This window comes from Nanorana parkeri, unplaced genomic scaffold, assembly GCF_000935625.1.
Source record: "Nanorana parkeri isolate BGI_ZX_2015 unplaced genomic scaffold, ASM93562v1 scaffold789, whole genome shotgun sequence".
Lineage (NCBI taxonomy): Eukaryota > Metazoa > Chordata > Amphibia > Anura > Dicroglossidae > Nanorana > Nanorana parkeri.
In genome coordinates, this window is record NW_017307057.1 from 615,770 (window position 1) to 640,618 (window position 24,849).

A 24,849-nucleotide genomic window follows, 5' to 3' on the forward strand; every position below is an offset into this window, starting at 1 on the left:
TATATACATATATATATAGTGTTTTTCACTATATGCACAGCTGATTTGATAGCTATTTTGATTAGGGAGTAGCGTGCATATTTTTCTGGTTAATTCTAAAATAAAACAAAAGCCCTGTGAGTCAGATGACAAAGGCTCCATAAGGATACACACACCATCATATGTACACAACATATATTTGCAATCTATATATGCACCTATGGGTCTCTTCTGGATGAGTCTCTGAATCCTCCTAGACACTTTTGAGCTCTGAATTATTATACAATGCCTCACCATTCTCACCATTCACCATTCACAAACACTGAAATGATTTCTGATTGGCTGATCTGCTGATCCCTTTGATGATATATCAATAGTGATAGTAAACTAAACAAGCCGCTGCCCGGCTTCCCGATTGATCAGGAAGCTAGCAAATCCGGAAGCCGGGCGCCGTGTAATGACGCAGCGCTTGGCATTCTGATTAGCCGGGAAGCCGGCGTCATGCTCCCTCATCTCATGAATCACAATATTAAGAAAGTGAACTTAAAGCATTAGTTTGTATTGCTTTAGAAAAAATGTGACCTGTCCCTTTAAGAAAAAGTATCGGTAATTGGTATCTGCGAGTACTTGATCAAAAGTATCGGTACTCGTACTTGGTCTTAAAAAAAGTGGTATCGGTGCATCCCTAGTTATAACAGTTTAGTAATACTTTGCAAACAGGCAGTCAGCATGCGCACACCAGGTTTCCCCTTTGCACATGTCTCCTGCAGCTACTATAAGGGGTACATTTTTAAAGCAGTGAATGTAATACTCAGCAAACATTTACAAGTGGAATATTTCTGGTGCATATGATTACAGATTACAGATTACAGTACAGTTGTACAGATTGTACAGATTACAGTAAATGTGTGATGAATGCCACATTTACTGCTTTACAAATATGTTTCTGTTTTTTTGGCGGTGAGACAGAGGGAGTTGTTAACCAATATGCCAGGTTACTAATAGCTGATCAGTTGCCGAGTAGCATTTAACAAATCCACATCCGTAGAGCTTGGTGTTCACGAAAAGGCCTATTTAAAAGAACTTTGCAGAAAATAAGAACTTATTACTCCACAATGCGCTGCCCTTTTACATTTTATTTATAACAATGGACAGTGTGGTGTGAATCCAGAGTTGTCAATCATGTATTTTCTGCATAACATGGCAAAGAAATCCTCCAGATAGGGGGGAAGTCCTATTATATGACCTGTCAGTCATGTGACAGGTTTCCTCCTCCTTCCAGCACTTTGTTTCCCCAATTATGAGTACATGTACCGATACTTTTGAGCTCCAAGACTACACAAGAGAAAAATTCAAAAATTAGGAGGCAGCTGTCAATTGTAAGGAGCACACGGAGCTCCTGGGATTTGTACATCTCTGTTTTAATGTACGATTTTGTTTTTATAAATATAAATAAAGGGATGCACAGATACCAGTTTTGCGAGTACGAGTACTGGTACTTGCCAAGTACTTACAAGTACGAGTACTGATACATTTTTGTTTATTGTCTTGTGATAGTTTTTCTAAAACAATACAGACTAATGATTTCAGGACAGTGGTGGAGCACCAGAGCCAGGTCCCAGCTGCAACCACTGCAACCCTGGTAGTTCTCATGAAAATGCCAAGTATCTGCACTGGTACTCGAAAAGTATCTGTGCAACCCTAGCTTGTGTCAATGAGCTTTTGTTTGTTTCAAACAGGTTACAAGTTAATGGGAATGCAAAACCCACTAGAAAACAGGTCAGATGCAGGTCTATAGAGGGTCAACTGCAACTTTCATTGGATTCTGCATGATTTTAGATGTGTCTCAAACTCATGAAACAAGCACAAAGCCCATTGACCTAAACCCTAAAACAGACACCTGTTTTCTTAAAGCAGAAGTATGGCCGGTTATGTAAAGAGGTTTTTTCAAAAATGATTGTCTAGAGACTAGAGTCTTTTATGAATACATGTGTTTGCAAGCTGGAAACGTCTTACTATTATTTGCAAACTTGTATTGAAAATAGTTGTTGGGTAGTGGTTACCTATACAAGAAATATTTTACTTAAGCCCAGCACATGTGCTTGCTTTAACAGTTAGTTAGAAGAAAGCTACTTTCTTCTAGACATGTGCAATTCGTTTCGTTACGAATCGAAATTCGTACGAATTTTCCTGAAATTCGGAAGCATCCGCAATCCGAATTGCAGTTTCCGAATTATATCCAAAATACGAAATTCCGTTGAACAACATGACAAGATTTTTTTTTTTATCCGAAATACGGACCCGCTGCTGCTGAGGGTTGCATTACAATACAGGCAGGAAATACGAAATTCCATTGACAGAATTTCGTTCCGTTACGAACATTCGTTATGATGAAGTTAAAAAGCAAAATACCTTTGTTAATATTGGAGTTGATGAGTTTTTTTTTAATCCGAAATTCGGATCCGAAATCCGTTAACGGAATTCGTATTTCGTTTGGTTGACCAATCAGAGGTTTTCTCTTCTGTTGCTGAGAGTTGCATTACAATACAGGAGTTGATGGTAGTTTTTTTTTTTTTCTCCGAAATACGAAATTTGGACCCAAATTCGGAATTTCGTATTTCGGGTAGAAAAAACAACTACCATCGACTCCAATAATAGCAAAGGTATTTTTGCTTTTTGACTTCATCATAACGAATGTTTGTAAAGTTACGAAAATGTGCCGAAACTAACGAAAATTCGTATTTCGTACGAATCTGAATTGAGTTTCGGACACGAATTATGAAATAACGGATATTCCAAAACTAAACACATTTTTTGACGGCGCACAAGTCTACTTTCTTCATATTAGAGCCCAACTGCAGGCTCCCTATCACCACCTTTTAGCCAATCCCCCACCCCACACACACACTTTTTTCTTGTGATCTTCTTCCAGTAGTGGCCTGTAGTAAAATGATGCATAGATTATATAATGATGTCAGTTCCTCTCTCTGAATCATTACATTGTGGTGATGGACATTATGGTGACAACCCCTTAGGGGTCCATGACACCTTGCACTCACAGGAATGTCCTCAGTGTTCCAGACTGAATGATGCTAGACTAAATACATCTAATAGTACTGTCAAGTACCTTTAGAGGAGTCTGAGTTGACGAGGGCGGCCTCTCTCACAGCTCCGGTCCCGGAGCACCTGGATTGGTTACAGGGGCGCCGGGGCACAGAGGGGCAAGGGTGCCAGAGGCTGGTTAGCCTGTTGCGCCTGCGAGATTAGATGAAGTGCTTAGACCCGGGCAGGAAGCAGGATGTGGATGCACCGAAGAGGATCCAGAAGGCTTTAGATCCGATGAGCTGAGGAAGCTGGGAGCTGGAAGCAGAACACACAAGGCAGAAGGATCGTCAAGCAGGCCGAGGTCATCAATGAGCTGGCAACGTAGTACAAAGGGTGAGGCAGAATCAAGGTCAAAAACAAGCCGGGGTCTTCAGGGAGCAAGCAACAACAGAGGTTAGTCCAAGCAATGCTAACATGTATTTATATATTTGTAATATGTTATTTCACTTGGGTTTAAAGAACAAGGTCAGTTAAAGCCTTTCATGTTTATTTCAAGGTTCTGGAGCATATGCAGACAATTTTATTGGTGCTGCATCTACAACAGGGCATGGGGAATCCATAATGAAAGTAACACTTGCAAGACTTGTACTCTTTAACATGGAGAAAGGTAAGGGTTTTAGACAAGACACACGTTATGTCATCTAATAAAAATCTTCAGATACTGACCTTATCCTGTGCTAGGTGGGCATAATACCTAACTGGGATTGTGGAATGCTGGAAGCCCAGCCTTTTTACACAACAGTTATGAAATCATTTGTTAATCATTTCTCATTTGATAGTCATGCTGACCTTTGAGTACTAATTTAAGAAGTGCAGGGCTAATATGTAGGAAAGTCAACAGGTCAAAACTGCTAAAGATTCTGGCCTCCAGTATACAGTGATGAAAAATTGCATATATTCAGTAAAGAAGAAAAACCATAGGAATCATTTAACACAATCTCCTTGCAAGGTGATTCTACAGACATACTACTATCAAAGCTCATACATTATGTATTATTTAATCAATGTACTTCACAGCTTGCACATATTTCCATATTGCCTTAATTGTTAAATTGAGAGCATAATGTTTTGTTGGATGGTATTTACTTTAATTTATGTCTAAAACAGAGGAAGCACATCCAAGAATTAGACACAGACAGACAGGTAGTCAATTAATTAGATCTGATTTAGAAATCTGAACTATCATCTGCTGACATACACTCATTAGTGTTAAATATGTTTACTAGCTCTAATCACCACAACTGAAATATATTTGGTTATAAGCAGAGCTAGCCTGTTATAGTTTACACTTGCATGTGTATATTTTGAGGTTTCTATAACAAAAAGAAATAAAGTAAACACTGTGTTAAGTGGGAATACTCTGTTAGAAGCTGTCAAGTATTATTAAACATGATAATTTAATTAGCATGGTATCATTTCATAACCTGCAGGAACCAAACACAACATGAGGGGTTAACTTTACTAAAGATAAATCACTTTAGATAAAGGCAACCTATTGGTATTTCACAGAGATGGCTGGAACAAGTTGAAGTTATAGTGAAAGTGTGTTATGAATTTCCTGGACTGTACCTTTGGTTTTTCGAGGCAAGTCTTCTCCCATGAAGTCACACAACAGTGAGGTTCTCTTACTCTTAAAGGTGCCTACTACAGGCTCATTGTCAGGAGCATAAAAAAGCATAACAACAGTACATTCTGAAAATGCAATACACATTTGGTCAGAACAACCTCACGTACTATACACTGTGTACAGAATGTAATGACTCAAGAGGGGGTGAGAGGTTCCAGGCACCAGTCTAAGAGCAAGCTGGCTCTGAGGATCGGGTGAGAATATCTTTCAAAAATGAGCACTTTAACCTTTGCAGTGCAGTGGTAGATCCACTGCAAGGGTTAAGAACATATGTGCCCGGAGTTCTATGTTCTGTGTTGGGGCTGCACTGGAAACAATGGCCAGTGCAGCTCCAACGCATCTGGTGTGAATCAGCCCTTACTGCAGAAAAAAGAGCTAAGCACTAAATTAAGGCCCAATTTGTTCTGAGCAAAACAAGCTATGGCTACACTGAGTTGTTGCAAAGATATGTCCAGTTTTACTAACACATTCCAAAGTTGCAAAACTCGTGTGTGAACTCGTTAGGCCTTGTTCACACCGAAAGCATGTGCGTTCAAGAGCGGTAGCTGCTGGAACGCAGCGCGATCACTAAGAAACTTCCTCTTGCGTTTTGGGGCGGGAGTGGGCGTGGCGGTGCATTGTATTCAATATCACCGCTTCTACGCCCACCGTGCAATCGGGCAAACCCTATTTTTTTGCGTTTGCAGTGGAACGGAACGCTGGCAAAGTTTTACCATGCGTTCGATCGTACGGCGGGCGGGGGGGGGGGCGTGGAAACTGTGCCATTGAATTCAATGCACCGCCACGTCCCCTCCCGCCTCAAAACGCAGGGGGAAGTTTCTCACCGATTGCGGTGCATTCCAGAAGCCACCGCTCTGGAACACACATGCTTTTGGTGTGAACAAGCCCTTAAGGTTTATTTCAACCCTCGTTATATGGGGGCACCTTACATAAACTTTGTGTCATACATACTTGGGATCAGTTGTTAATTAGATTTTGCTCTTTTTGATACAGTGGTTTAAGTGTAATTATGATGTATGTATCTCTGGTATAGCAGCTTCAAGGTAATAAACATTCAACATATTAATGTTGTTTTTATAATTTATTGACCTCCTGCATGCTTCTAGAGTTGAAATAATTACCTTCTTATATTTTGTTAGTATTATAATTTTTTTAAATAAGGTATTGTAAATACTTAAAGTGGACCTTCACCTTCAGGTCACTTTTAGTTCCCTGCAATCCCCCCTCCCCCTTTAAAAAAAAAGTTGTTTACTTTTTTTTGTCTGGCCCTGCCCCCCCTTCCCCATTCTCAATTGGCTGTGCATCATCAGGGGCTGGCTGCAGAGGCCAGAAGAGCTACCAGAAGACCCAAGCTGTGACAGCAGATCAGTGGATAAGAGCAGGACAGCGCTGGATTTGCTGCCCAGGATAGTATGTTTTCTAATGACAACCCAGCATAACAGGTCTGAGGGGATACGGGCGAAAAAGCAGGAGAAAACAAACAAAAAATGAATAACCCATAAAAACACTTTTTTTTTGTTCATGTCCTTTGTACAAATGGACAAGCAATTTGACATGTATATCTTTCTTTAACTAGGTGAAACTCCACAGGATGCAGCAGACCATGCCCTAGACTTTATGAAGAACAAGGTGCAAGGCAGAGGTGGCTTAATAACTGTGAGCAAAACTGGAGAATGGGCAGCAAGATTTACTACGAAAAGAATGGCATGGGCCAGTGTAGAGAACAGTATATTAACGTATGGACTCAATCCTGGAGAAATTTTCCATGAAACCATAGATCTATCAAATATAGTGATCTGAATTTAACATCCTGTGTAATGAGTGGTTCATATAATAGTCATAACATATAACATTTCTAAAAGAGAAACACTAATTGCCTGGTAATTTAGAGTTGGTTAGGCTTTCACTGGTTGTTTCATAAATTGTACATTTAGTATTTTGTTCATACTGTCCTTGAAAGCACAACATGGTAATTTCCAAAGTTGTTATGTAACTTGTGATTATATAACAAATGCATTTTTTTTATTTAGGTAAGAAAGAGAATCATAAACAAAGAAATTGTATTTGTAATACAAAATAAAAGTTACAGTAGAACTGAAGCTAAAATGGTTTTCTTTTAGTTTTGGATTGAGTAAGGGAGGGTTATAACCCCTGTCACCTTTTTTGTGATCTGTTTCCCTTCATTTATTCTTCGATAGCCACAACAGGAAGTGAGGTAGTCAGCAGGGTCACCAGAACTAATGTAATTGGAAGATTTCCCATCTATTCTTGTTTTGACAACAACAACCCAACATTTGGGATTTTCTTTACATTCACTTCCAGTGGTAACATTGACCAGAACAAATAGAGAGGGTGATTCTCTCTAACAGGAAACCAGACAGGACTAAAAACCTAGCCAAAAATCCATCCCACACCTGTGCCTTTCTATGCCAACTAGAAGGTGCATGGCCTACAGTGAAACCTTTTAAACCATTTAATGACAAAAATGGCAAGCACACAAATGTTTAAGACTCCAGATGTTTATTACGGTCAACAAGCAAAAATTAAAACAGTGCAAAGAGAAAAACAAAACCACCAACGTGTCAGGGACACAGAAGCTCCCTTAGTCAAGCTGTCACCTTTTTGTTTTTTGACCTTAGTAAATTAAAGGCTAAGTGCATGCTTATGACCATGTTTCATGTTACACACATATTTAGGGTGTAACATAAGACATAGTCAGATCATAACCCCCCCAACCCACCACTTACCTGAATTGCGGCAATCTTCTCTGCTTACATTTTGTTTGGCTTTGTGTGGCTCTACCCACACAGCCATGACATCCATTCACAGATCTTTTAACAGGATATGTGAATAGAGAAACTAAAAGTCCCATCTGCCACCATTTCAATGGAATACAAATGCCATGACATCACCACACTTGTAATCTGTTGACACTTCTTATTTCTGTTATTGCATGTCTGTACCTACCTCAGTAGAGACATGCATGGGAGCAGCAGTCTGCCGGAGCCAGAGCATTGCACCCGTGATCTACTGATCACAATTGCAATGCTTTAGTGGCTCCTATGCAAAAAAAAAATAATAGATGCAATTTTTTTGTTAATGAACTGTGGATTTATTGTTTTTTTTTTTCCCAAAAAGAGACATTTCCGGCTTGTGTGCTGCCCATCATGGTCATTTCAGAAATAAAAACCTGACCGGTGTTCTAATCAACCTCTACTCAATTAAAAAGTAAAAAATAGTTTTGGCTTTAGTTACACTTTAAACTTTATTGTCCTCTGGGTACGCTATGCCTTTTGCGAAGCGTATCAATTCTCATCCTGCAGAATGATATAAATACTAAAGCCCCTGCATAGAACAGGTTCTTATATTGTGAATAATGCAATAGCTATTTAATCATTTTGAACAAGTTACATTAACCAATCAATAATGTATAAACAATCTTTTTCTGGTACTGATGGAAAATCTGATTAAATTAAACAAAATCACCTTTTTCCTTGTTTATTGAAAAGATGGTTTCATCTTGATCATTTTAAACCAGTGGTTCTCAACCTGTGATACCTCAGGACCCACATTTGTCCTTGCTCATAAAGTCGTGACCCAAGTCGCACTGCAACGGTGTGGATGATCAAACTGTGGGCAGGAGGTGCATTTGGGTTGCCATTCAAAATGAAAATGAATGGCAATGCAAAGCACCATCAGTACAGGAACACGATCCACCCAGTCTCCCTACCTTACGAGAACTGGAGTGGACCCTCAGCCTCGGGTCCAGTGTGAGCTGCTGTGCTGTGACGGAGCTCCATTCATTTAGTGCATTGCTTGTACATCTCCCTTGTGTGCCATGTAGAGGTGACAGAAGCCTGATGTCACTCCAGTCCAGGCACCTCTACAGGGCATGTGATGTAGCTGTAAGCAATGCACATATAGATGGAGCTCCCTCGCAGCCATACCCCCAGCCCAATTCACCTTAAGCTGATACTTAGTGCCGGGCAGCATATTTTAAATAGCTGCTTGATGCGAGAACTGACAGTGTTGTGCTAGGGGGAGGCTGAGGACCCTCTCACCTAGTGCAGTGGAAGGCATATGACGACCCACTGAACATGTGGTTGTGACCCACTATTGGGTCGCCACCCACTAGTTGAGAAACATGGTTATAAACAATTAAATCTATTGTTCAATGAATGTTTGCCATTAAATGTATGGGCAGCACTAGGCTTATTTCACATCTACTGGCAATGTTTGAAGTATCTCTAATAGTATCATTGTTGCAACATTTTGTGCATACAGTATAAACATTATCATTTTTTTCCTAACATATTAATTACTGGTTATGAATGTATAAACTTTTCCTTTTATTTGTACATTCACGTTAATCTATTAAAATGGTAATTCTGTGTTATTCTTACAAAGTTACTCCATTGTGTAAGCAAGAAGCCCATTTCTACAAACTGCACTCACTCTGTAAAAGAAACCGAGATTATTTTATAAACAGCATGTCTCTATACTGAAGTAAACAATGTGAATGAGGACATAAATGATTCAAGGAGAATGTGTTCCCAAACCATAAAATAATTGTCCGTCTGCTGCTACATTTGAATGGTACAGCTAAAGCTATTACGACTATACTAATTGGTTAATGGGTGAAAATGTTTTGGTTATTCAGCCCATGAAAATAGCTGTATTATAGCACATCTGTAAGAGAAGTTGAACAGAAAAATATTGTTTAGAAAAAGGAAGGTGAGACATTTCATTAGAAAGTTTTCCTTACAAACAGATAATTCTCAGTTATACTTAAACTATTGTGTACTGGAGAATTTGCATAATAGGTGTCTAAATGCATGAATAAGAAAATGAATAGGTCATTCATATAGTATAATTGCATTCAAAAGCATTGCATCATACTTACTTTATGAGCACAATGTTCAGAACACCTTACCGTATGTATTCTGATATATTTTTCTCTGCTATTGTGGATGTGAGTAGGTACAAATGTACCTGTAATGAACAACTGTTGGATACTATTTATTCAATCACACACTACACCTACTCACTAATGGAAATATTTGCAATTATGTACGTTACACAATACACTTTTATACAGGGCTCAAAATTTCAAGTCCTGAGCTACTAGCCAGGCCTTAAGAGTTACTCGCCACCAGTCGCGCCACCTGACCCCTACCTTGCCCCGCCCTTAACTAATATTTACTGATAACTGTGAATCAAAAAAAACTTCCAGATTTTTTTAAAAGTGTGTGTACAGGCATTACCCAAATTTATCCCCAGACTTTACTCTCCCCTGGTCTATTCCAGCATTATCCTGTAATGAGAAACAGCTACTCCCTGAGAAATCATCACCAGGACCAGGAACTATTCTTGCAGCGGCAGCTTCTGGGTGTTCTGTGGTGTTCCTATTGACGTTGGCATGCCCCCAGAACTACATACCCCAAGAGTCTTTTCTCCACACACAGTGTGTGCGCAGTCTCTTAGGAGTCAAGGCAGTACTATTGCTTTGCTTGTTAAGACATCAATGTATGCATGTGGAGTAAGACAGACATAGTTGGAACAGGCATAGTTCTGTAGTCCAACAGGCAGGGTTGACAATGCTGGTTGGTATTTCAGTGCAGAATATGCATTGTGTTCTCTATGGGGTGATTCACAAAGCTGCCTAGGGCAGCCGTGTGAATAACTGACCCGAAGTGAAGTAACACAAACGCTGTTTGGCTATTCACTTCAGGCTTACACGGCTGATTTCAGCCGTACACCGACTGAAATCAGCCGTACATCGGCTTGCTGCGGCTGGGTTCGGGAACAGCAGTGAGTGAATAGAGCAGTGGCCGAACAGCAGTGAGTGAATAGCCGAATGTCGCCGAACGGCTATTCTGCTCGGTACCTCTGTGGTCCCGAACATAATAGAAAACAGTTTAAAAAAGTAGAAAAAGAAAAATAGAAAACGATTAGCAGAGCCGGAGGTGTATTGAAAGCCGACTCTGCTGAGTTCTCATGCTAGGTTACGTAGTAACCAGTAACCAGTTACGTAGTAGTAACCAGTTACGTAGTAACCAGGGGAGGCTCATCTGTCAGTAGCATGAGAACTCAGCAGAGTCGGCTTTCATATCACCTCCGGCTCTGCTAAACTCTCATTGTAATGCAAGGGAGAGAAAGCACCCCCCTGAAATGGCAGATAGCAGAGGAAGCAATAGCTTATTTGCTATCTGCAAATTTCTTTTTTTAGTATTCTGACAGCTGCAGCCGTCAGAATAAAAAAAACAGCATAGGAATGCATAGCTAGATTCCTATTGGCTATTTCAATTTGCAATATCCAATAGCAAGCTGGCTATGGCACCAGCCCTCTGCTGCTGTCAATCACTAGAAGAGGACCTGATGGAGAATTTCAGGTCTCCTCTGTTGATTGACAGCAGCAGTGGGTGGGTGCAATAGCTAGTTTGCCATTGGCTATTGCAAAGTGAAATAGACAATAGGAATGTAGCTATGCATTCCTGTGCTGTTTTTTTTTCTGACTGACGGCGGCCGGCGGCTCCGATGTCAGAAGCAAAAACAACAGAGGAGGGAAAGGTTTACTCTGCTCGATCAAGCAGAGTAAACCTTTCCGGGAGAAAGTGTTTCTCTCCCTGGTGGCCGGGAGCCGCTATCTAATAGCGGGAGACTCCCGGAGCGTCCAGGAGAGTTGGGATGTCTGGTAATGACAGATCAGCGTCCCTGGTAACCTGGTAACCAGAGACCCTGATCTGTCTCTGCAAGTGGCCGTAGTCAGCCGTGAGATGATGGCTAGCTCCACCCAGCTGTCAGTAGCAGGCCGTCGACCGGCCAGTTCGGCCAGCTTCGGCTTTCACCTCGGCTCAGTCGAGCCGAGGCATATGACTTCGGCTCGACTGAGCCGCACGGCCAACTTCGGGAGCTATACGGGCTATAGTGAATAGCCCATACAGCAGCGCTTTGGTTCTACTACTGAACTGAAGGGGTCCTGGGGCTGAAGCTAGCCGAAGGATCAGCCGAAGCTACAGCTAGATCCTTCGGCAGCTTTGTGAATAGACCCCTATGTCAACAGGAAGTTAGGAGCATACTAGATTTCTGGCAGGCTGCTCAGTGTGTCTTTTTAAATATTTTGTTTCTTAGGCTTTATAACATTTCAAGATTGAAATAATTTGAAAATGATTACAAATTTCCTGTAATAACGATTGTCATTCTATATACTTTGGTGGTATGGTGACCTCTACTGTAAAAAAAAGATTGTTCTTTTTTAAATATGCTTTACTTGCCTGCTTTGGGATCTTCCTGATGAAAAACAAATTATAATTAATGCATAAATTACAAATTCTAGCATAAAAGGTTTTTTGAGACATTTCTCTGATCATATGAAGCTATTTAATAACTAGCATGAATGATTATACTTAACCACTTCAGGACCAAGAGGGAGCTCAGCACACTTTCAGTAGCTGACCTTCCTTATGGTTACTGAATTCATGAGGATTCATGAGGATTTCATCAGTTCCAGGTTGAGCCAGTTTAAGCCTGTCATTTCTGTGGCTGCTGTGGCCAGAGAAGAAGCTGATAAAGCACGATCTGTATTTCATCAGCAGCCCTACGAGTATGAAGAAGTGATGACAGCGGTGCATTTGTGGCTCACAGCTCAGTCTAAAACATTTTTCTAATGAGGGAATATGAAAGCTTGTTGACAGATGGACAAAGTGTATTGAAAAGCAAGGAGATTATGTCGAAAAAGTATGTATTTGTCTTTTCTAAAAGTTGATTCAAATAAATTCTAAAGCCAGAGTGCGGATAATTTTTGACTCACCCTCATACATGGGCACAGACATATTTGCTAATTACATAATTACATATATTCCAGCTTTGTAGTGCTAGTTTATTGCTCCATGACATAATTCAAGTGTATCAATTCACAATGCACCCCCTATGTGGCTAATATCTTATAGCAGCACTTGTTACACAGGGAAGGAATGCAGCAAAGTAAAAAGCTCACTAGTGGCTGATCTACAGATCTCTATTTATAATGCAATAGCAAAATTATAAAAAAAAAAGCAAGCACATAAAATGTGAAAGTCACAGCAAAAATTAAATTGATAAAAACTGAAATAATCCCTCAATATACAGTATGTGCTCGCTAAAAGACACTATATTTTCCCTTGAAGTATAAGAAATTTCAAAGAAGAATGGTAGAGACATGTCTCTTTGATGCAGAGAATTCTATAGTTCACAGCCCAGCACAGCAATGTTTTCAATGGATCAAAATAATCCCTAGTGCCATTCAAAGCACAACTACATATCTTCAAATTCACTGTTAGCAAACAGACAAAAATGGTTTAGGGTTTAACAAAATGGAATATAAAAGGCAAAGCAAATGTATTCATAGAGCAGAGCTATGTTCAGTGCAGGGCATACCCTTGACCAAGTTTTTAAATAAAAGTGGAAATATGGTGCAGGATGTAAGCAAGAAGACTCTTTTGGGTCATTTTGGATTTGATGTAAAAAAAAAGTATGGAATGATGGAGATAAGATACAAGTACAGTCTTTGTTTTTATGCCAGTTTAATTGGGCAGTTTTTAACTAATTTGTTTGGGTTGAGTAGTTGGATAAAGGTTCCGATTCCCCAGTGGCAGATGTAGTAGCTAGCAGAATTCCCCATTAGATATTAGAGTTGGAAAAGTAGTAAGCATCATTTTCTTTAATATCCTCACCTATAAATAAGCATGTTCTATCAGGAAAAGCTCAGGGTGTACTAATACTGTGTCTTACATTGCTCTTAAGTGAACTTCACCTGATCTAAAAAGTGTCTAACAACAGTACTTAAAGCTGAACTCCAGGCAAACAACTAAAGAGATGAAGTACATATAAGAAGGGAGCTCTTTAACCTGTCAAAATAATTTGGTAGTTCTGCCCATCCAGTACTGAGAGTAAAACAACTGTTTACATTCTACTTACATTTAAAACAATACATTAAATGACATATTAATGAATACAAAGCTACATCTGGTCATACTGTCCTGACACTAGCCAATTTTTACCAAGCACAAACCTGAAGTCTATACTTTGAACATTTTGGGGAAAATTTGGAGAGAAAGGGATGGGAGGAGGTTTATGGAAAGTTTTTTGTGCACTCTTTTTTGACATATTAATAAACTTAAGAATAATACAGTGCTGCACTGTGAAAAAAGAAGCTCACAATCTATACTATATACCATTTGACACTGGCCAAAGGTTGGGGGCTGAAAGGAAATCACATTAAAAGGAGGACTCGCTGCCTGCTCTGTAGTATTTTTTTAAAGTTTGTTTTGTTTTAATACATTCCCTCATTTCAGAGTCCACCTCCCCATTCCATTTTTAACAATCTATTACCTATTAGCCTTAATAATGTCTTAGAATTACTTCTCAAGATTACCCCACCACCACCACAGGTGGGGTTCAGTTTTAAGTTCACAATTTTTGGATTTCACACTTGGTTCGACTAATTCCCAACTAACCAAACCCAGACACATTAATGCGTCCCTAGTTATAAGCTCTGTTAGGATTTGATTGATGTCTAAATCCCTGTTGGGAAGATTCCAATAGTTCCTGTCCCAAAGAACACATGAGGGAGGTTCTATTGCTTTCCAAATAAAAACTAGTATGGAGTTTCATTGAAATGTTAGTGCCTTTTGATAAAATATGTAGTAAAGTTAAAAAATAATTGTGCCTGCTTAAAAATGGCATTTAAAAATTGTGAAGCAACTTTAAATGGGGAATTGGACAAAGTCATTTAAAAAGCTGATTCCGTAAATGAATAAATTAGAAGATTCAATCAACAAAATGCACATTTAATTATAGAAATTGTGAATGATATTGTGCCCAAGATGTAAAACTATTAAAAAGCTTAGCTGAGTACAGATGTTTTATGTGCTTTTAATTTGTAGACTTAATTGATTGTGATGTTTTGTCTATAAACCAGCTGGCTGTTTTTATTAAGTCATCTGTCACATACTTTTCACAACAAAAACTAATGTAATTGTGGATGAACATTTACTACTTAAATAGTTTAAATTGAAGGCTTTGAACTTTCTAATTAATTCAAGTAATGTAACCTGTGGAAGTATTACTTTTGGATGTTTGTTTTATTCCACAAACAGAAATGATAACACTTACTGTAGACATTTGTATACACCATATACGTAACTTGGAGAACTTCTGGTAGGTGTAGCTACAGACAACATTAATATTCTGTAGTGGATGCACAGATATCATTTATGTCAACATCACAGTTACTATCCATGTAGAGATGCTTAAAATCGCAACTTGGGACAACTGTACAATGGTTTTCTTTTATTTTGTTGATTTTTAAAGAGCTGTAGCTCATGCTATACTGAGCTTTGGGTCACGGGAGAACGCTAGTTTGTGTTCTTCCATGACCCTAAGGAGAACTATGGGGAAAAGCCCTGACCCCATAGTTCTCCTTTAATGTTATCAAATATTATAGCATGTTGGTAATACAGCACAACCACTGATCAAATTAGTTATAAAAGCACTAAAAAGGCATTCTTACAGTTACCAATATATCAAAACTGCAGCATGTTACATAGTGTACCATAATAATTATAATAATGCTGCCAATTTATATGATTTGACCATATTAATTTTCTACTAGGGATGCACTGATACCGCTACTAGTATTGGTACCATTGACGATACCAAGTATTTGGGCAAGTACTCGTACTTGCCCAAATGCTCCAATACTTACCCCCGAAATCTCCCTCTGACTGGCAGTGCCGCAAGGAAACATGGAGCCTGCTTCCCGGCCAATCAGAAAGCCGGGTGGCGGATAATGACTCGCCATCCGGCTTCCTGATCGGCCAGGAAGCCGGCTCCATGCTGTTTGGCCGGCTCCATGCCAAACAGCATGGAGCCGGCCAAACAGCATGGAGCTGGCTTCTGAGGAAATCAAGAAGCCGGGCGGTACTCGTACTTAATACTGAAAAAATGTTATTGGTGGATCCCTGGTTTCTTCTATAATCTGCATGGTGCCGATTAGAATGAAGGTGTTTCTTCACTTCTTCCTTACTCTTTTTTGCTGGACCTCCAAATACTGTATGTGGAGTGAGTATACATGTTTTTTGATGGGGATTGAAATGTATGCATTATTAATTCTAAAAACATTCTCATCTGGTTCATAATTCTTAGGGGTTAGGGCAAATTAAAGTTAACCCAACATCAGATATATTTTCCAATATATCAAAATAACAAAGTCTTAAACTGCCTTTCTCCCCGAAGGACAAAGCCATCCCTTTTAGATATTATCTATTGTAAGCATTTACTTTGAAAACTGAGGTGCTGGATCAGGGATGACACAATCATATACATTTTGGTGCCTGTGCAGTTCTTGGCTTTGTACAAATGTCTGACACACATCATCCCCCTGCTGCAGCGTCTTACTTTGTTAGTGAATCACCTGCACTCCATACAGTGCTTAGACCATATGAAATAACTGTTGGTGCTCGAAGTGATGACACGGATGGCGCCATGCCACAGTCCTATCAATGATAGAAGTCACCAACACTCACTTGTAATGTGCAAGAAGCATAAGCACTTTTATTGATGTGTCACATGCATTATAGAGCCAGCGCAGGGTCCCTTCCTCAGGGCAACATTGTAACTGCAAAGCTACAAGAGTGACATTAATCAAGCCTTGACAAAGTCACTTGACTGGAGTTCAAAGACTGCTATTCAGTGGTAAAAGCTTTTTTAATTATAATTGTGCAATGTATATTTAGACATGTCAGGAATAACTTAGTGTAGTCTACAAATTACTGAAAGGTTCATATGCTTAAGAAATCAGCAAAACAATGGTATACTTAAAATCACAATATTTGATTGAATTGTTCAGATATATATTTTAACCTTCACGAACAGCCCATGTTATATATATATATATGGACAAACCGACAAACTGCGCTTCTTTGTACTGGATAGGATTCATGAACATAGACAGGGGGGTGACTGGGACAGACATTTCCTACAGAGAGAATGTAGGTGGATCCATCAGACGGAGTCCTATGAGGCACCTGGATTAAATGATACCATCAATTTTAGCTGTTACCTTTGATTCATATACCAGTATAGAGCGAGGCCCGCTCATATAGTATCACAGCAACATGGATCGTCTGCCTAAACACTGGATCGAGTGGAACTCTCAGTCGTGTATATCTCTCCAATAGCAGCCGGGCTTTGGATCAAGCACTTCATGGGATATTTTGCTGTGGAATACGGTCTACCCCTGTCCCATTGTGCGGCCGCACTCACAGGGGGAACTACCAGGCTATCCTCTGCATAAGTGTACGGTGACGCCGGTCTTGGTCAACCTTTGAAAAAAACAACCACTTGGATTACAAATATATTTTTTGAAAAAACACCATCAAGATATTCATCATGGAAATGGGGACTCTCTTTCTTGTGGCCACAATTGAATGAGTGAGTAATTCCATCATTTGTTGATACAACTGTACCCATCACTCCACAACGGTGTATCCGTTTAAATCAGTGACTGTTGCTTTATTCTGCGGGCACTTTTACCCTTGCTTTATTTCCGATCACTCTGTCCTATATTTGGGTAATCATAGGAAAGCTATATGTGGTTTTAAAGTTTTAAATGTTATGTGTGAGGTGATATATGTTTAATTAAAACTTTTTGATAAACTTTACTTTGAATACTTGTTTATTAGAGAGCTCCATTTATGGGATTTCAGTGTTAGGGGGTTTTGCGCCACGTGTGTATTGCGTGCCGCAAGAAAAAAAGCTAAAACCTTCCCTGGTGGGGAACAGCAGGAGGATAACTTAATATCAATAAGTAGCATATTTATCTATAATACATTAGATTAAGTCAACCAACAGCTGGAATAATGAATTACCTTGGTAAATATCAACTTGAGGTTTTTTAAAGTTCTTATACTTCTAATATATAATTACTATGATGATGCGCAATCCGACAAATATAGCATTCTCTATACCGCCTGATGTCAAGCTACAGTCATTTTCACTGCAAGTAATGAGACTTTAGTTACACTAGAGTGGGGCCATACCTAAAAATGTAGAACTCAATAAATATTAGACATGTGCGATTCGTTTCGTTACGAATCGAAATTAGTACGAATTTTCCTGAAATTCGTAAATTCGGAAGCATATGAAATCTGAATTGCAGTTTCCGAATTATATCCAAAATACGATATGAGGAAATAGAGATAGGGAATCTCCCCACTGAGGACATTATCAGACAATATTAAAAACCTGGCAAGGCATTACAATAAAACCACATTTTATCCACAGTTTGTAAAGATTTTAGCTTTAGATATACTTTAAAGTGGCATTAAAGTCACAAATCCCCCCCCCCCCATGCTGCTTTAAGGACATACCTTAAATGATGCCTCTTGAGCTGATCATCTTCTTCTTTCCAGTAGTTTGCAGGAGTCCCTCCAGTGCTGGCGCCGGTCTCTGATCCAGCGCTGACTGCTGTGTCTTGTGTGTCCTACCATGTCTGTCCGCGTGCACACTCCAGGCTGCATGCATTGACTTAGACTGTGTCTCTCCTCTTCCGCTAGCCGAAGATCTCTACTGTGCATGCACCCGCCCCATGATCCTTTATGGACGCTTGAGAATCATAAGACAGGAGCAAGCAATGGAGAGACAGGTAAGTAATGACCTATTTAATAACTTTTTAGTTTTTTTATGCAAGCAGTAGATATATGCAAAAGAAATGAGTGTTTAATTCTACTTTAAAGCAAACATAGACACACAAATACACACACACACACATGCATATATAATATGGATAGGTACAAACAACCATGCAAAGGTACATAAATATCCTATTCTACCAACCAGAAAACTGTCAAACTAGAAAACCATATTACTTTTCCCACAATATAATTAAAAATAATTTCAGAGAGCTAACCTATGAGATCAGAGTAAAAAACATCAAAGCCATTGGAATTATACAAATGTCAAGTATTATTTGTAAAATGTAATAATTTCCTTAGAAATTCATTTTGTATTTAAAAGAAAAGACTGTAGAGCTGCAAGTGATCTACAAATCCCTAAGCTGCACCACAGTGTGGATTTTTTATTAAGCCTTTGCATCTGACATTTTCATTTCTGGAATGCATGGTTTAGCAAGAACAATAAAATCAAATTCTAGAACTGGGCTATATTTAGTGGATAAATAACAATATGTACCAGTCTACTTTGTGTTCACTGAACCACGGCAAGTAGAGATAAAAACGGAATTTTCTGAAAACACTCACATATTTATTCATCAGTCACCAATGATTGCTACTACCTTACAATATTGCATCGCTGCATGAGTTTTTACTGCTATGAGTGTAACAGATCACCGTCAAGATCCTGCATGATTACACTGTGTGGCTCATAAAAAATATTGGAAAAATACTTTCAGCTTTCATTTAGAGTAAGGCCCTGTAGCTGACAGTGAATGTGCTTCTTCAGAAGCTAATTAGTAATAACATGAACCCGGAAAGAAAATAGTTTTTGACAGTATGTGTATCATAAAAAAGCAATGCCGAGCAGAGAAAAGGAAAACAAAACAATTATAGGCCCCAGGGGAAGGCCATGGGTGTACAAATTGACCCCATTATGTAGCACTAGTTCTTTTGATGTCTGGTGAATACATACCCGAGAGATAGGAAAAAAATTAGATGAATGCGAACATTGCGACAGTTAACGGGGAACTGCAGATACAATATAACAACTAACATCTGTAGTAGAAAAGTTTATGCTTTTGTGTTAACTATTCATATAAACTTACTTAAAGAGTTCTTCCAAGACATGATTTTTAGTTTTGTTAAATTCTGGTTGCCTGTTGGCTGTAATATTTGGGGACTCCTGAAGGGTGCTCTCACCAAGTTCTTATCCTCCTTTTATAGCCTGTTTGGTTGTATGCAGAATAACAATGTCACATAGCCAATCTCAAACTAAACCAGTGAAGCAAATTGAGAGTGCAAAATCTTCAAGGTAGTCACATTATGTCTACCGAGGGCCGCCCTTACATAGTTACAAAAAAAGATTGTGGCACTTTGGCACTTTAACATTATTGTAAAAGTTGCAATTAACAATATTAAAAATCCTCAAAGGTCACAAGAAAGACACTGAAGTTGGGTTTCAGTTGTTTTTTTAGCAACTTAGAAACACCAAATGTGGCAGGCTGCCAAGATTCTGCCCTCCAGAAAGTGAAAGGAAGGGGAATTTCAGTGCATGGAGTGAATTGGGGGCTTCTTTTAAAGCATTTTAATGCTTGTTCAAAATATGAAAATAATTTATTGCGCAGAGCCTTTACACAGATTCACTTTAATAAGGTTTCCCTGTTGATATCCCCAAAATCTATTATTTTGGATATTAAACTTAAATCAACAAAATAACTGGTTGGTCTTAGAGCAGATAGACTAAGGAGCACATGCTTATCTACATGGTCCCCGCCACCTTATTTGCTTACATATAGCATGAAATGAAAAATCTAGTACTTCTTGGTAGGCAGGTCCATGAGTATGAATGTAAAATATAATTTGACTGCACAGATAATTTTAGACTGCTATGATAGCCTTAGTATGGGGTAAATCTGCAGTTTCTGTGGAAATTATTTGTATCTCTTGTGATACTTTCTTAGAATATGGTTAATGATTTGTTTTATTAAGGAGGACTGAATGACTACAAACTGTAGTGTATACAAAAAAGATTTTACATCTTAACTAAAAATGTCTAAGAGGTAGAGGCCACTGAAGTTGTGCATGTAAATAAAAATAAGTTAATGCCCTAAAGAATGCAATTGAAACCAGGAAGTGCAGGAAAGAAATTACATTTTCTTTCCAGAATATAACACGGCCCAACACTGAGTGCAGCATACAAAATATTTTCTTAGGAACCCTTAATTAAAATGAGAACAAACAAAAAAATAGCAGCTTAATTAGTGGTGGCTTTTTGTAGGAAGATATAACATTATGGGGGGAATTGATCAAAACTTGAGCTGGCAAAAAATTGAGCAGTTTCCAATAGTACCCAATCAGCTTCTCTCTTCAGTTTGTTCATATAAGCTTTGAACATGAAAGACAGAAGCTGATTGGTTGCCACGGGCAACTGCTCCAGATTCTGTCTGCTCCAGTTTTGATAAATTTTCCTCTATGTCTTTGTGTTAACATTAAAGATACACTTATGTCAGATGTAAATCTTATGATTACTATGAACACAGTTTATCTCCTCGGGTCTAATGATGTAGAGTTAGTTCATTCCATTTTTTTGTAAACACTCACTGTAGGCTCCTTGCTGTTTCTCACAAACCAAAATCCCAATACAATAAGCGAGTGAGCCTGGGATTCTGGTGTGTTCATGTACCAGCTCTGTTACACTGGAGCTTATACCACACTTTACAGAGTTGCCTTGGAATGGCAATGCTGCTTCACATATAAATGCAAATGAATACAACAAAAACCTGTTTTTTTAACAACTTAAATTTTATTCAAGTTAAATGCAACATAGTCTACAACAAGGGTGTATATATAAAACACAGTAAGGTTAACAATATGTAAACCAGCAAAGCCATATGGTGATATACAGTGAACAATAAAAACAGGTACTATGAGAATTCACTTAAAACCCTGGCGTGTGTACACCTGTATGCATCACAGTTATTAATGAAAACTTTTGAGACCAGTTAAGCTATGTTTATCTATTGACTAACTGGTAAGTGTGCTGGGGAATTTTTTTTTGTATCGTATTATAAAAATAACATTGAATCCTGACTTGAAGGTTAAAATTGATTGGTGGTACAGCAAGCTGACAAAGAGAAAATTGGGCAGCAAGGCCCTCAGGAAGCAGACCCTCCCACAACAATGTGAATCTTCCTGAAATTGCTCTTTAGGTGGATAACCCTCCACTGAATAATTTATATGTGTTATTTCTATGAGAAATTCTAGTTCATGCCAGAATCGCATGGAAATGCAAATGTATTTAAATTTTGCATAACTTAAAGAGTTATTAAACCCTCAGCGGTTTTTGCATATATCTACTGGTAGCAAGCAGTAGATATATGCAAACTGATTAAAAAAAAAAAAAGAATAAAAAACTTTTTCAAAAGGGTTAAAACTTACATGTGTCTCAGCCACGCGTTCCCGTCCGAACATCTAAAAATTCTCAGGCGCCGCAAATAATCTTGGGGCAGGTGCATGCGCAGTTTAGATCTTTGCCCGGGAGACGAGGAGAGACACATGGTCCCGCACAGAATCCGTGGGATAGGAAGTGCTAGTTAAGACAGAGGAGACAGCTTGCTTTCAGATGCATTCTGCTTGCGTGTGTGATCAGTTTGAGATAATTCCGAGGTCTTTCAGAGGACATTGCCAGGGGAATTTGGCGTGCAGTTTTTCTCCTTAAAACCTGCATCAACCTACTTTAAACTGCTTAGTTTGATATGATAGTTCTGATATGAACAAATCCTGTATATACATGTATATATGTGTCAGCCAGCCCAAGTCTAAACTTGGTCAAATCTTAGTAAATCCCTATAAGGTAACTAATCTCAGATAATCTCTGCAAATAAAACACAGATTTATATGTGTGTGGGAGACATTACCTTTATACCTCAAGTATCATTGGGTCTTTACACACTCCAGCATTCCCTCTGTGGCTGCGGAACTTTATTATTTATTTATTATGTTATTTCAAAACACAATGTGCAATTTGAATAAATTGTCTTCTCTGGCATACGGTGCTATTTCAAACTTGTGCAAATTAAACTCATACAAAATGACAATGCCTTATATGGTGATCATATATTACCTTAACTGTGCCTGCTCCAGGGTGAAAAAAATGCAGTTTTCCATACCATGTTCCATGTCTTTGCAACTATTCCAGTTTTATAGCATCCTTTTTGTGTAACAGATTAAACTGTATATTGAAAACAATTCTGTACTAATGCTTTGTATAGGAGCAAAATCATGTCTCTCTCCAGTACACAACTCTACTACAACAACATATTTTGTTAGTGGATTGGCATTGCATGCTGATATTAAATCTATGAAGTAGACATACATCCAGATCCTTCTTTATGAATGATTCATAAACCTTTACTATCACCATATGAATGTGTATGTAACGTGCATATAGTTACCTACCAGTGCATAGCTTTGCATTTATGCACATTGAATGTAATTGGATAAATACTTGGCAAATGGCACACTGTGTAACACCCAGTGTGTCCAGGTCAGCTTGTTAATTTCCAAACATTCTCCAAGAACTCTATTACACTGCGTATGCCACCTTCAAATAAGGAAACTGTATAAGAAAAAAAGATGGTGCCAAGAAATGTTCTTCTTGCTCATGGTAAACAATCAGGACCTGGGTTTTATTTTCAAACCATAAACTGTTAAAAAAACAGCCTGATGCTGATTGGTTGCTATGGGAAACAACAAGCACGCATTTCACACATGAACCTCTTAATAATGTGTAAACAAGTTATAAAGTAATGGTCCCAAAACTAAACCTTGGAGTCTTATATATGAGACTTTTCAGAATAAGAATGATTAATAAGAACTCTCTGCATTCTGTCATTAAGCTATTTTTTTATTCTATTTGTAAAAATCAAACCTTGGTTAGGGGGTTCTAATAGATAATTAGCAGTATAATCTGTCACAAGTCCAGCATAGGCACAAAACAATAAATAAACTACTGTCCATCTTCTTGTACAAGTAAGCAGACTCACCAGATCACTGATCAAGTGCAGCTCTTCTTTCGTGTTGTGTAACACCCTCTGTCATCCATTCCACTTCCAGTAAATTCAGGGAAGCCCTTCAACAGAAGCCCATTATGCAATGCCATCCTTTGCAGCATTTAGGATCCCTCCCTGCCATAGAAACAATAGAGTAAAAAGTACCTGTGACACCTGAAAAAAGGTATGCATACACTTTTTCTTGTAAAGGGTTGGGGTGCTTCAGTGGAGAAGGGGTGCAAAAGGGGTGAATACTACACTCAGAGTTGGGCTTTAGCCTTAAAATTGTCACTCCACTGAAGCATCACATTTGAATTTAACCATTTCCTGGCCCTATTTCTGACCATAGTAAATAAAGAAAATATACTGTATATAAAAAAAACAGTATATTGTATGCATAAAACAAAATAACATGTATGCATTGACAGCTTATCTTAAGGTACCCCATCCTGCTGGTAAGCTAAGATTTTGTTTTCTTCTACAAATTCAATTTAATTTATACATTAGATGTTAGTGAAGTACCTTGTCAAATATTTTGCTAAAGTCTAAATATCCTTTAGTAACAGCCACTCCCTAAGTTTTTACATACTTCCTCATATCTAGGTTAGACTAATTTTACAAATAACTGTCTTTCATAAATCCTTGGTGGCTACCATTTTAACAGCTTACTCTATCAGCCCCTAACCCTATAAAAAAAAAAAGACCTCATGTATGAACATTGTTCTAAAAAGAAAAAAAGTGGCAGATGCAGGTTGTTATACGCTGCATACCATTTCATGTTGAAAGTGTTTGCCTGTGCTTTCCATAGTGATGAGTTGCTCCTATCATGCCCCCTGTGCAGAACAGAACATGAAAGGAAGAAGAGGCTAACTATTGGAGTAAGACAGAGTTTAGAAATTTGCAGTCATTAACCCTATTAAAACAGGAGGTCATTGACACGTTGCCCAGACCAAACTTAACTGCGTCAGTTAACATGTTGGTTAACTTGATGATAACTCTACTAATTTGCCAAACAAAATCATTTTTACACAGACATAGGCTTACAAATGGACAGAAATGTGCGAAAAATAAGTTACATATTTAATTATTTACAGTGAGTGCACAGAGAAATAAATAAAGTGGCAGTTGGAGCTGAGAGAGGTTTGTATGATTCCCAACATCACATGATCGGGAATCTTATTAATTGGTTTCCAATCCTTAGTTTAGACTGGAAGCTGTCAGTAATGAAACACTGTGTATATATGATGCCCAGATGCCAAGGCAAAAGGCTTCAGGGGGTTTTCAATACTTTTTCCCTAACCCTGTATTTTTGACTTTTGTTATGATCCAACTTTTTCCCTGTGCACTTAGTAACAATAAATAAAGACTTACTTTT

At 38.6% G+C, this 24,849-nt stretch overlaps 1 protein-coding gene across 2 annotated transcripts in view; it reads left to right on the forward strand.

The window, feature by feature from the left end:
* LOC108793901 (isoaspartyl peptidase/L-asparaginase-like) overlaps positions 1-6,514 on the forward strand; it is a 38,364-nt gene extending 31,850 nt beyond the window's left edge. For both annotated transcript variants that reach the window (XM_018564852.1, XM_018564851.1), the window contains exons 6-7: positions 3,581-3,691; positions 6,288-6,514. In XM_018564852.1, the coding sequence (XP_018420354.1) occupies positions 3,581-3,691; positions 6,288-6,511 (335 nt within the window). In that variant the 3' untranslated portion in view covers positions 6,512-6,514. The remainder of the gene's footprint in view (positions 1-3,580; positions 3,692-6,287) is intronic.
* The last annotated feature ends 18,335 nt before the right edge of the window (positions 6,515-24,849 follow it).